Raw genomic sequence first — 12,489 nt, forward strand, 5'->3', positions numbered from 1 at the left:
CCCCCTATGTAGTGCCCCTAGTAGTAGTCCCCTCCCCCCTATGCAGTGCCCCTAGTAGTAGTCCCCTCCCCTTGTAGTTCCCCCAGTAGTAGTAGTCCCCCCGTTGTAGTGCCCCCGGTAGTAGTAGTCCCCCCCTCTTGTAGTGCCCCCAGTAGTAATCAACCCCCCTGGTAGTGCCCCCAGTAGTAGTAGTCCCCCCTTGTAGTTCCACCAGTAGTAGTAGTCCCCCCCTTGTAGTGCCCCCAGTAGTAGTAGTCCCCCCCCTTGTAGTGCCACCATAGAAATCCCCCCCTGGTAGTGCCCCCATAGTAATCCCCCTGGTAGTGCCCCCATAGTAATCCCCCCCTGGTAGTGCCCCCATAGTAATCCCCCCCCTGGTAGTGCCCCCATAGTAATCCCCCCCCTGGTAGTGCCCCCATAGTAATCCCCCCCCCTGGTAGTGCCCCCATAGTAATCCCCCCCTTGCTAGTGCCCCCATAGTAATCCCCCCCTTGGTAGTGCCCCCACTAAATAAAAAAATAAAAATAAAAAACACTTACCTGAAACTCCCGCTCCTGGTCCCGACGCTTCCACCGGCTCCTCTGGCCGCTTTGTATTATGGGAGAGACGTCGTCATGACGACGTCTCTCCCATTACCCACTGCGGGAGCCGGAAGATGGCTCCCGCAGTGGGAGCAGCGGCAGCCGATGAGAGTCTGACAGACTCTCAGCGGCTGCTGATTACAGCAAACACACAGCTGCCGGCTCTGGCGGCTGTGTGTTTGTGCTGTGTAGCGCTGACCGGACTCTGTCTGGTCAGCGCTACACATGCGGTGCAGTCTGTGTCACAGTGACACAGACTGCACCGGCCCGCGGCCCGCATGACGCTGCGGCCCGGGGGGCACATGGCACCCGGCTCAGCCCGCCACTGATCACTAGTAACCTTCCACAGCTTTTCCCGCTTTAACTACATTTTCATGGCAAACTTCCATCTACCATAGTTTTCTGAGCCAATCAGTTTAATTAAACTCATACTAGCCCCTGCAGTAGTAACACAGTTGTATTGTGAGGTCTTTGGTAATTACTGAAACAGTCCCCATTTAAGGTGCATGCGCAGTAGTGCTTTGGCCATGTCGGAAGTCGCACCTCGGCAGTCCTGGGTCTTAGCGCCCAGACTGCAAAAAGGAGACAGCGCACAGAGGGCCTGATTCAGAGCCGGACGCTCTGACCAGAGCGCTTGCTCTGAATCAGGGCCCTCCTACATGAAAATGGAGCGTCCTCCTGGACGCTCGCATAGCTGTGGGTGACCACCCACAGCTTATGCGAGCGTCCATGATGATGGTCACGATGGGCTTGCGACGGAGACCCTGCGGTAGGGTCTCGCTGCCGCAAGCCCTGGAGTGATTTTGGCTCTATCAGAGCCAAAATCACTCCCACTGACATCACTAGTGATGTCAGTGGGGCCGGCTTCAGACGGTAGGCGTTCCCATGGGAACACCTCCGTCTGGCAGCCACGCCCCCGGCATGCCCACCAAAGGGGGCGTGCTGTCAATCAACATCGACAGCACGCCCCCTTTGGTGCGAAACCCGGAGCGACGGATACCCCGTCGCTAGCCGGGTCTCGCGCATGCGCACGACGGAGCTCCCTCCGTCGTTCGCATGCGCAGTAGGGCACCATCGAACCGCTTGCGAGCGTCCTGCTCTTTGGGTATCGAAGTGCTATGCCTATAACCTGTTGACTACAATTTAATGGGGAATCCATATTCTAGTGCTCACATTGCAATAAAAAAGACTACATTCCGGTTACTAAAATATGCAGAGAACCTTTTATTATATTTTTTTTACCTACAGTCTGATGTAGAGCCTGTATTCTAGTGACCACACAGTGCAGAATCTACTTTGTTATAACAATAGTATAAATGCACAACCCATAATCAATGGTCTGAATAAATATATAGGGGATACGTTTAGGAAGCCGGTGGCTGCAATCCTGACCGCTGGCTTCCTGAATCCTCTATCCCGCCTAGGGTTAAATGACAGGCGTCTAAAATCTAGACGCCTGTCATTTTCCTGACGCCGGGAGACAGGCGCCCGGCATCCCGATCGAAGGGATGCAGGGCGCTGCGAGCGGACAGCCACTGGGGGGGGGGAGGTTTAGGTTTAGGGCACCCGGGGGGGAATTAGGGTTATGCACCCCCCCAGGAGGGTTAGGCTAGGGGGAGGAAGGATTAGGGTTAGGCACCCCTGGGGGACTTAGGGTTAGGCACCCCCCTCGGGGGACAGGTTTAGGCAGCGGGGAAGGGTGAGTTAGGGTTAGGCACTTAGAGGGGAGAGGTTAGGGTTAGGCACTTGGGGCGTAGGTTAGGGTTAGGCACCCCTAAGGAGGGTTAGGGGGGTTGGTTAGGTTAGCAAGTACTTACCTTAGGGACGATCGGGTTTTACAGCGGTGTCGGGGTTCCGCTGCCGGGAATCGAACTGCCGGTCATACGGCAGCCGGCTTTTCATACCGAATGCATATATAGGGCTGTGAAACACTCACTAGTGAAGATGCTTCCTCTGAACTCACTTTGTAACACTGCCGACGTTATCCAGACTGTAATCACGTCAACCTGCACAGTCCCAAAGACGTTCTCGCTATTAACCTTACAAACATGTCCAATACAGAAGAAACAGCTCCCATTTCATTTATAGATAAAAAAAAGTGCTGCTTAAACTTGTTCACAAAAAAAGCCCCTCTTTCCAGCAACAGAATAACGACAGATGGATCAAAACCAGCCTAACCTAAAACAAGAGAAAATAACAAGATAAAACACAAAAGGGCAGTATACGATGTGGGCTAAACATATCCCTCACTAAGGCACAGAAGTGCCTGCAAAGTATGGAACATAATAAAACTGTCTTGTAAAATGCAATACTATATAGAGTTGTACAGCGGTAAGCACAAATAGGAAATCAATAAAGCTTTGCTTATAACATAGAAAGACTGCTCGGGCAGGTTGCAAAAATAAAAAGTGATCTGCAGGTCAGAATCATTATAACCACAGCTCTCCTCCTCAGTCACCTTCAGTTACCCTCTCCCTGATCCACACAGATTCTTCCTGCAAGCATGACGCTTGTACTGCTGTACAGGAATGCCAACACTTAGAGGACCAATAACTCTGTCATAGTGTGTGTGTGGAGAATGTGGGGTGGCGGGAATATGTCAGGGGAAAATAGAGAGCGGGGAAGGGGGAAAGGAGGAATAGAAAGGTGGGTGTGTAGACAGAGAGAAAATAAATAAAACTCAGACAATATTATTATCATCATTTATTTATATGGCGCTACAAGTGTTCCGCAGCGCCTTACATAGTACATAAAAAAAGTTGCTGTCATGTGACTTACAGAACAATACAATAGAGGACCAGGACGGGAGGCTCCCGCCAAATCGGGAGGGTAGGCAAGTATGTCTGGACTCCAGCATGGATATCCTTAAAACCTGGACTGTAATGACAGAGTTTTTGGGAACCTCTGTGTTATACCATTGTATTGGGAACAGATTCTGGCATCCATTGTAGATATGGGAACATCCTGCTAGCGGGCAGTGTTGATGTGGTTCTCTGATGTGTGTGTGACTTTATTTAACCCATCAATTGCATGACATTTGTTATTTCAAAGAGTTATAATGAACTATAACACAGCCTTAAATGATATTCAATGTAGAGTATATTCTAATGGCCAGTAGACCGCACCATGGTGGTTACTAAGTAATTTTTCCTTGAACTGCCAACTTTCTGCTGCTGAACTCCTATTTCCTGTTTGTAATTCAGTCTATCTTCATTGTGAAGCAGTAACACAGATTTTAGGTACTTTAAGAATTTACAAAGAAGGAGTACAAATAAAAAAGATGTTTTAACTAAAACCACTAAATTGCAAAAAACAAAAAAAGAAGACACTCGTGTTCTGGGTTATGTTTCCCTTCAACAGAGCTTAATGAATTTCCACCTGAGGCTGTTACAGAAAAAGCATTAGCAGGGAACATTGCCACTGAAGCAAATCATATTGACCTTTAATTGCTTTACAAGGCTGGAAAATATCAGTGACGCTTCTTGTTCATGTTATTGGATTTTTTTCTACGTTTGTGTACAGTTATTATCATAATTGAACAATTAGGTATTTTGCTACAAAGGCCTCTTTAGAATATAATTCCTTACAGACATGCCCACTTACCCCAGGTAACCTAAAGATAATGAGCTTGTCTCGTATTTTATTCTTTTCTCCCAAGTTGAAAAAATGTAAAAGAAAAAAGTAAAGAACGGTTGATGTGTTGAAGGAGGGACCCAATATGTCATCTGGAATCTTAGGACACCCTAAACCCCACATGCCCCCATCTGTCCCCCTCCTCTGTTGATTACAATACTGACCTTACTTGTGACACACCTTTCAGGTGAATAATATGCACAAAGGGCTTCAATCTGCCTAGTGTATAAAGCAGACTTCCAGTGACTGGACATCCAATCTGGTGACTGGTTTATGGCAGGACATCCAATCTGGTGACTAGTGTAGGGCAGGACATCCATTCTGGTGACTAGTGTAGGGCAGGACATTCATTCTGGTGACTAGTGTAGGGCAGGACATCCAATCTGGTGACTGGTTTATGGTAGGGCATCCAATCTGGTGACTAGTGTATTGCAGAACATCCAATCTGGTGACTGGTGTAGGGCAGGACATTCATTCTGGTGACTAGTGTAGGGCAGGACATCCATTCTGGTGACTGGTGTATTGCAGAACATCCAATCTGGTGACTGGTTTATGGCAGGACATCCAATCTGGTGACTAGTGTAGGGCAGGACATCCAATCTGGTGACTAGTGTAGGGCAGGACATCCATTCTGGTGACTAGTGTAGGGCAGGACATCCAATCTGGTGACTGGTGTAGGGCAGGACATCCATTCTGGTGACTAGTGTAGGGCAGGACATCCATTCTGGTGACTAGTGTAGGGCAGGACATCCAATCTGGTGACTGGTGTAGGGCAGGACATCCATTCTGGTGACTAGTGTAGGGCAGGACATCCATTCTGGTGACTGGTGTATTGCAGAACATCCAATCTGGTGACTGGTGTATTGCAGAACATCCAATCCGGTGACTGGTGTAGGGCAGGACATCCATTCTGGTGAGTAGTGTAGGGCAGGACATCCATTCTGGTGACTGGTGTTCGGCAGGACATCCAATCTGGTGACTGGTGTATTGCAGAACATCCAATCTGGTGACTGGTTTATGGCAGGACATCCAATCTGGTGACTAGTGTAGGGCAGGACATCCATTCTGGTGACTGGTTTATGGCAGGACATCCATTCTGGTGACTAGTGTAGGGCAGGACATCCATTCTGGTGACTGGTGTATTGCAGAACATCCAATCTGGTGACTGGTGTATTGCAGAACATCCAACCCGGTGACTGGTGTATTGCAGAACATCCAATCCGGTGACTGGTGTATTGCAGAACATCCAATCTGGTGACTAGTGTAAATCAGGAGATACAATCTGGGGCCTAGTGTACAGGAAGGACATCCAATCTGGTCACTGGTGTACAGCAGAACATTCAATTTGGTGACTAGATTAAAGCAGGGCATTAAATCTGATGATAGTGTGTGACTGGTGTATGGCAGGACATTCATTCTGGTGACTGGTGTACGGCAGAGCATCCAATCTGGTGACTGGTGTACGGCAGAGCATCCAATCTGGTGACTGGTGTACGGCAGAGCATCCAATCTGGTGACTGGTGTAAATCAGGAATACAATCTGGTTACTGTACAGGCAGGACATCCAATCTGGTCACTGGTGTACAGCAGTACAGTCAATTTGGTGACTAGTTTAAAGCAGGGCATCCAGTCTGGTGATAGTGTACAACAGGACATCCAATCCGGTGACTGGTGTACGGCAGGACATACATAGTGGTGACTGGTGTATGGCAGTACATACATAGTGGTGACTAGTCTATGGCAGGACATCCAATCTGGTGACTAGTGTATGGCAGAACATCCAATCTGTACGGCAGGACATCCTGTCTGGTGACCATTGTTTGGCAGGACATCCAATCTAGTGACTAGTCTATGGCAGGACATCAATCTGGTAACTAGTGTACGGCATGACATCCAGTCTGGTGACCATTGTTTGGCAGGACATCCAATCTAGGAGTTACACAGATTTTTTACACAGATTATGCTATATATATATATATATATATACGTATATGAAAAAAAATCTAATTTGTATCATCTTGAATTTTGTCACAGGGTTGAAAGAAAAGAGCGAGCACGATTGAAAACTGTGAAGTTTAACGCAAAGCCCGGAGTCATTGATTCTAGAGGGGTGAGTAATGTATTAAAACTTTAAAAATTGGAAAGTGGATTTTTTTTGATCATTGATACCATGTTTTTATGGAGGGTACACATGGGACACAGTAAACATGCCTAAAACTGTTTACACGTAACAGTCACATGGGCAAACATTTAAGGTTTTATTCAATATCAGTAGAAATTACAAGTTGCAGAACAAAGTAGCAAATAAAGTATTTGTTTTAAAGAATAGAAAAAAAGAACCTTGAGGGAGCCACTTTTTTATGAATACATTTTGCTAAAATTACGTTTATAAAGTAATCATTAGAGGGAACCGGAGGAGCCGCTACAATTGTTCTATGCAGAACTCCGATGTACACAAAATATGGGCATCATTTAGTTGAATTTTTCACAGCGTTATATAAACTGACGTCGCAGCGCGGCACAACTATTCATCACCGCCGTTATTATTACATTTGGCTTTTAGAGTTTCATTATTTCTGAATGAAATCGTTGCTGATTAATGGCTTTCAGCTCACAATTAAAATGAATTAATGTAATTCTGTGAATGTTCTGACAGACATTTTAAAGGGTCTCTTCTTTCAGTGTTGCAAAATGAAAATACACTGGTAAAATAGAACAGCATTTCTACTGGATGCCATCTTCATTATAGACAGGCCCAATTGTATTTAGAAGTTTACACAGGCTTTGAGTAGGGTAGCGGCATTGTTTTTCCTGCTTAATTATTATTACCACTACACCCGGTACAGGTTGTTTCTTGTTTAGCACTGTATTACTCTCACCTCCATTCCCCTCATATCATGTCACTGCCCCTGTCACATACAGCCGTGTCCTCGCTAACATCACTCATCTCCTGATATACTCTGTGCTGCTGGAGACCCTGCTCCTCCCACTATATAACTCTCAGTCTGTGGCTTCCTGCTGCCTCCATTCCCCTCCTCACATCATGTCACTGCCCCTGTCACATACAGCCCTGTCCTCGCTAACATCACTCATCTCCTGATATACTCTGTGCTGCTGGGGACCCTGCTCCTCCCACTATATAACTCTGTCTGTGGCCTCCTGCTGCCCCCATTCCCCTCCTCACATCATGTCACTGCCCCTGTCACATGCAGCCCTGTCCTCACTAACACATCACTCATCTCCTGTTATACTCTGTGCTGCTGGGAACCCTGCTCCTCCCACTATATAACTCTCAGTCTGTGGCTTCCTGCTGCCTCCATTTCCCTCCTCACATCATGTCACTGCCCCTGTCACATACAGCCCTGTCCTCGCTAACATCACTCATCTCCTGATATACTCTTTGCTGCTGGGAACACTGCTCCTCCCACTATATAACTCTGTCTGTGGCCTCCTGCTGCCCCCATTCCCCTCCTCACATCATGTCACTGCCCCTGTCACATGCAGCCCTGTCCTCACTAACACATCACTCATCTCCTGTTATACTCTGTGCTGCTGGGAACCCTGCTCCTCCCACTATATAACTCTCAGTCTGTGGCTTCCTGCTGCCTCCATTTCCCTCCTCACATCATGTCACTGCCCCTGTCACATACAGCCCTGTCCTCGCTAACATCACTCATCTCCTGATATACTCTTTGCTGCTGGGAACACTGCTCCTCCCACTATATAACTCTCAGTCTGTGGCTTCCTGCTGCCTCCATTTCCTTCCTCACATCATGTCACTGCCCCTGTCACATACAGCCCTGTCCTCGCTAACATCACTCATCTCCTGATATCCTCTGTGCTGCTGGGGACCCTGCTCCTCCCACTATATAACTCTGTCTGTGGCCTCCTGCTGCCCCCATTCCCCTCCTCACATCATGTCACTGCCCCTGTCACATGCAGCCCTGTCCTCACTAACACATCACTCATCTCCTGATATACTCTATGCTGCTGGGGACCCTGCTCCTCCCACTATATAACTCTCGGTCTGTGGCTTCCTGCTGCCTCCATTCCCCTCCTCACATCATGTCACTGCCCCTGTCACATGCAGCCCTGCCCTCACTTTCAAATCACTCATTTCCTGATATACTCTGTGCTGCTGGGTTCCCTGCTCCTTCCATTATATAACCCTGTTTATGGCTTCCTGCTACACCATTCCCCTCCTCACATCATCAGGGGCACCAAGACGGGGGGAAGTGGGTACTAACTCCCCCAGTTTGTTGGAGGGGCCCAGGTCAGCACAGCACTGCTGAGGGGGACATATATGTATAATAGCCATGGATTACCTGGACACAGCGCAGAGAGATGCTATAGCGCCTACGAGGCAGCTTACTTACCCATTGGGGGAAGAAAGGAGATGTGCTCGCTGATGTCTACGTCACAATGTCCGGGGAAACTAAAAGCGCAGGATCACCCACCAGAAATTGCGAGTTGCCTGTTGGATGCATGCAGGCGGAGTGTGTGCAGCGGCTGGACACTGGGCAGCAGCGCTTCTGTGCGGCAGCCAGGCCCGCCTAGCTTCATACTTGCAGCCCACGGCCTACCCTAGAGCAGCCAATCACAGGCCTGTTGCCCCTTGTTTGAGGTGTCCGGGTCAGCTGCTGAGGGAACAAATGTCCCCATTTGCAGTGTGTGCTGCGCCATGCATAGTGTTTTGTTATTTTAGAGGCCATGAATCCCGAATTTGGCCACGCCCCCGTGCTTATGGGAGCTGTTGACGGCCCTGCACATCATGTCACTGCCCCTGTCACATGCAGCTTTGTCCTCAATAACACAATCATACGAGAGCTTCCCATAGGCTGGTACACAGTCATCCAAAGGTGGGGCCAGTCGGAGTCATTTGCATACCGGTCAAAGTGATTGTCATGTCGGTCACTCTACTATTCGGGTCCGGAGAGAGTGGAAACGTTTTGTGATTTAAATGTTTGAGTAGCTAAATAATAATATTACCACCCCATTTGCATGCCTTCTATAAAGGAGATAACATGGCATGTAAAATGAAGATGTGAAATCATATTCCAATACTGAGATGTTGTATACATCCCTGGTTTTACTAAAAAATCTAGTGTGTGTGTCTGAGAGGGTATTATGGTCTTTATTCTTTACTAATTTTATAATGGGCTGAAATAAATGACAGGTTTACTATAGCGCAGATAAGGCTGTCTTGGGCTGTAAGTTGTCTGCCACACGTTGGAATGGTTAGCAACCATGGACGGTTTGCCACTGATGGTTGACGGTTTTGCCATCAACGGCAGAGCACCAATGGTTCTCCGCTATCAGTGGCTCTCTGGCAGGGCAATTTTTTTTTCCAAGCATTGGGGCCACAGGCATAGCCCTGCCCCTCTGACGAGGCCCGCATAACCCCAATCACTTTCCTGATTCACTTTCCTGATTAGCCTGTCAAGTGCTGCTGCTGCTGCACCAAAGACCGTCGATAGTATAAACCACCAATGGTTTCCCGTCTATGTTTTCCTGCCATCGATGCAAACCGCCAACAGCACCATCAATTGAAACCATGAATGGTAGACTGGTTGATGGCCATCCCTAGCCACATGACTGTCACAACTGTTCCAGTTGTACTTGTTTAATGTGTGCTTCATTTAAAAATCTTGTGGTTGATACATTTTTCCAGGGCGCCTGTAATGTGCACCTAAGTCTCGGAATGACACAATGAATGCAGTCCAATAAAGAACCACTGTAGCGTATTTGAATGGGAAACAGTCGGGAAGCCGACGGACGGAATCCCGACCGTCAGCTTCCCGACTGTCTAATCCCGGCAAGGGGTTAAATGACAGGTGTCGAAATCCTGACGCCTGTCATTTTACCTACTGTACGCCGGCGGTGGTTAATCATACTGGATCCTATTTGCATATTGTGGAGACCGGCTACGTATAGGCTGCCGTTCGATTGTCTTAGACGCCCCCTGCTGGGCGTCTATACAAATAAGCACCCGACGGAGCAATGCAATTGTTTCTCTGTTTGGGCACCCATTAATATTTACCGCAGCTATAAGCACCACGTTTAGCAGTGCACAGCGGCTACAATCGGTCTAAAGAAGTGGTTATGGCGCCCTAAAAACGGACTATGGGCACATTTCTTCTCATGCCTAAGGAGGCTGCAAGCAGAAATATGTCCCCCCCCCACCCCCCCGCAGCTTAAGGTGTCCGGCAGAAATATTTCCCCCCCCCCGCAGCTTAAGGTGTCCGAACAGAGCGACAATTGAATTGCTCATCAGGCGCCTATTCATAAAGACACCCAGCTGTGGGGTGGGGGGGGGGGCATCTAAGACAATTGAATAACCCCCAGTGTGTCTTTAGGAAAATGGTTGCTGCCAGTTAGTGACACAATCTCAGAGATACTGAACTGATTAGAGTACGTTTGCATATGTGTTAGAGGTAGAGCAGCTTCCAAATGACAAAACAAAAAGTCCAGCACCTAATAACCGGACAGGCAGCAATGTGACATATAGAGGCCAATTCACTACTGAAAACAAGTCGGCTTCAATAGCAGCTGCATTACCTGCATGGAACTACTGTATGCGACCCCGCCACACCTATCCATACGCTTGGGGAAGTCATCATTATCAGCGCACTTTTGCACCAGCCCGCAGTTATCGCTTTTAGGCATTGCCATACCTCTCCTTTTAATGCAAAGCTGAAATCCGGTGACGGTTCAATCAGTTCCCTCAAAACATAGACTGATTAAAGCATAATGGATAGTGAATTAATTGGACATTGCAATGCATAATTGAAGAGAGTTTATTATAATGCATTCACAAGAGAGCACATTGTTATATTTTATCTCATAATTATGCAATTACACAAATGAGCTTCAAAGGCAATTGCTGCAACTCAGAAAATGATCATTAGAACTTCAGTATTGTAGTCACTCTCCCTGGCAGTGTACATGCAAATCTCTTTTATCTTATTTTTCCCCATTCATCTTTGTTAACGATATCACCACCACCGTCTTTTGTAATAAAGCCTCTTAAGATGAAGGATTATTTGCATTGCCATTTCTTAAAGGGTAAATCCACTCAGTAATGATTTTACCTAATTAAGAATTTTTTGGAAAGTACTGCATATTATTAGAATTACTTCTTATACTTGTTGTTGGTTACTGCCTGAAATTGGCTGTTGAGGCTTTAGAAACGCCTCTCCTGTGTTGTTGTACTCAGGTCAACTAAGAACCGACAGGTCAGTAATATAATGGAGGTTAGGAATAGAGCCGACGGCACATAAACTTCTAGTCAGGGATAGAGGGGTTAATAAAGTTAAAAATGTTTGTTGACAGTAGTAGGCAGATGTGATAGGATGTTAGGTTAGGGGGCGTGTTAGGTGAGAGGGTGTAGAGAATCTGCTGTGGTAAATCTGCCTCTTTGAATTGATCTCCCACCCTCCCTACCCTCTTGTGTCTTGTGTCGGCTTTATTTCATTGGCAGGGAAAGACCGGAAATATTGAAGCGTCCATCTTGCAGCAGTAATAGCGGTGCGCACCCCTTCAATGCACTGATAGGCTGATTTCACCCTATTGGGGTCAGCGGCACCTCTCGACCGAGCTGGATGAATGGTGCATTGGCATGGGTGTTGGGGCCGCATCACTTGCTCTGAAAGGGATAGTTGGCCCTTGCAAGTTTTTAAGATCACACTACCCTTGTCTGGGATAGTTGGCCCTCACAAGTTGTGATTTACTTCCGGCCTAAGACAAGTGGACGCTGGTTAGTTGCCGTTCTTTCTCCTGCCACCATGTCTACCTTGTAACCAAATAAAGCTGACCAATTAATTTAAACGGCATAACTTGGTCTCCTGTGTTTATTTTAGTTAAGTTTAGTTTAAGTTTATGGGTCACATCTATCATCTGACGATAGAAGTTTATAGTTATTGTTTCCATGGTGACAGTTGTTGCTAAGGAAAGTCAGGTGCCCATACTGTATCTGTCAAACTTTGGCGAGAGTGTGTTTCTGAGACTTCTATTGGCAATTTCAGCTAGAAATGATGATTTTTATTAGGGAAAATCATGTTTAGATGGTTATTGCAAAACTTCTGATAAAGTTATTTATGAAATGCGTTGGTTGAGTAGTCTTAGTAAGTGTAACCTCTGTATAGAATCTTACTGGGCCTAAACAAAGTGGGATTCTGCAAGAAATGTGGCTAGATAGTGCAGTTTGATTGTTGTGATATGTTTTTGTTGCATTGATTCTGGATCGTTTGCACTTTAGATATCTTGATTATAATAA

At 47.0% G+C, this 12,489-nt stretch overlaps 1 protein-coding gene across 5 annotated transcripts in view; it reads left to right on the top strand.

Annotated features, from left to right (window-relative positions):
• DLG2 (discs large MAGUK scaffold protein 2) overlaps positions 1 to 12,489 on the top strand; it is a 1,239,761-nt gene that overhangs the window by 1,183,208 nt on the left and 44,064 nt on the right. For all 5 annotated transcript variants that reach the window (XM_088479798.1, XM_088479797.1, XM_088479799.1 and 2 more), the window contains one exon: positions 6,249 to 6,324. In XM_088479798.1, the coding sequence (XP_088335924.1) occupies positions 6,249 to 6,324 (76 nt within the window). The remainder of the gene's footprint in view (positions 1 to 6,248; positions 6,325 to 12,489) is intronic.

This window comes from Taudactylus pleione, unplaced genomic scaffold, assembly GCF_031769625.1.
Source record: "Taudactylus pleione unplaced genomic scaffold, aTauple2 ptg000245l, whole genome shotgun sequence".
Lineage (NCBI taxonomy): Eukaryota > Metazoa > Chordata > Amphibia > Anura > Myobatrachidae > Taudactylus > Taudactylus pleione.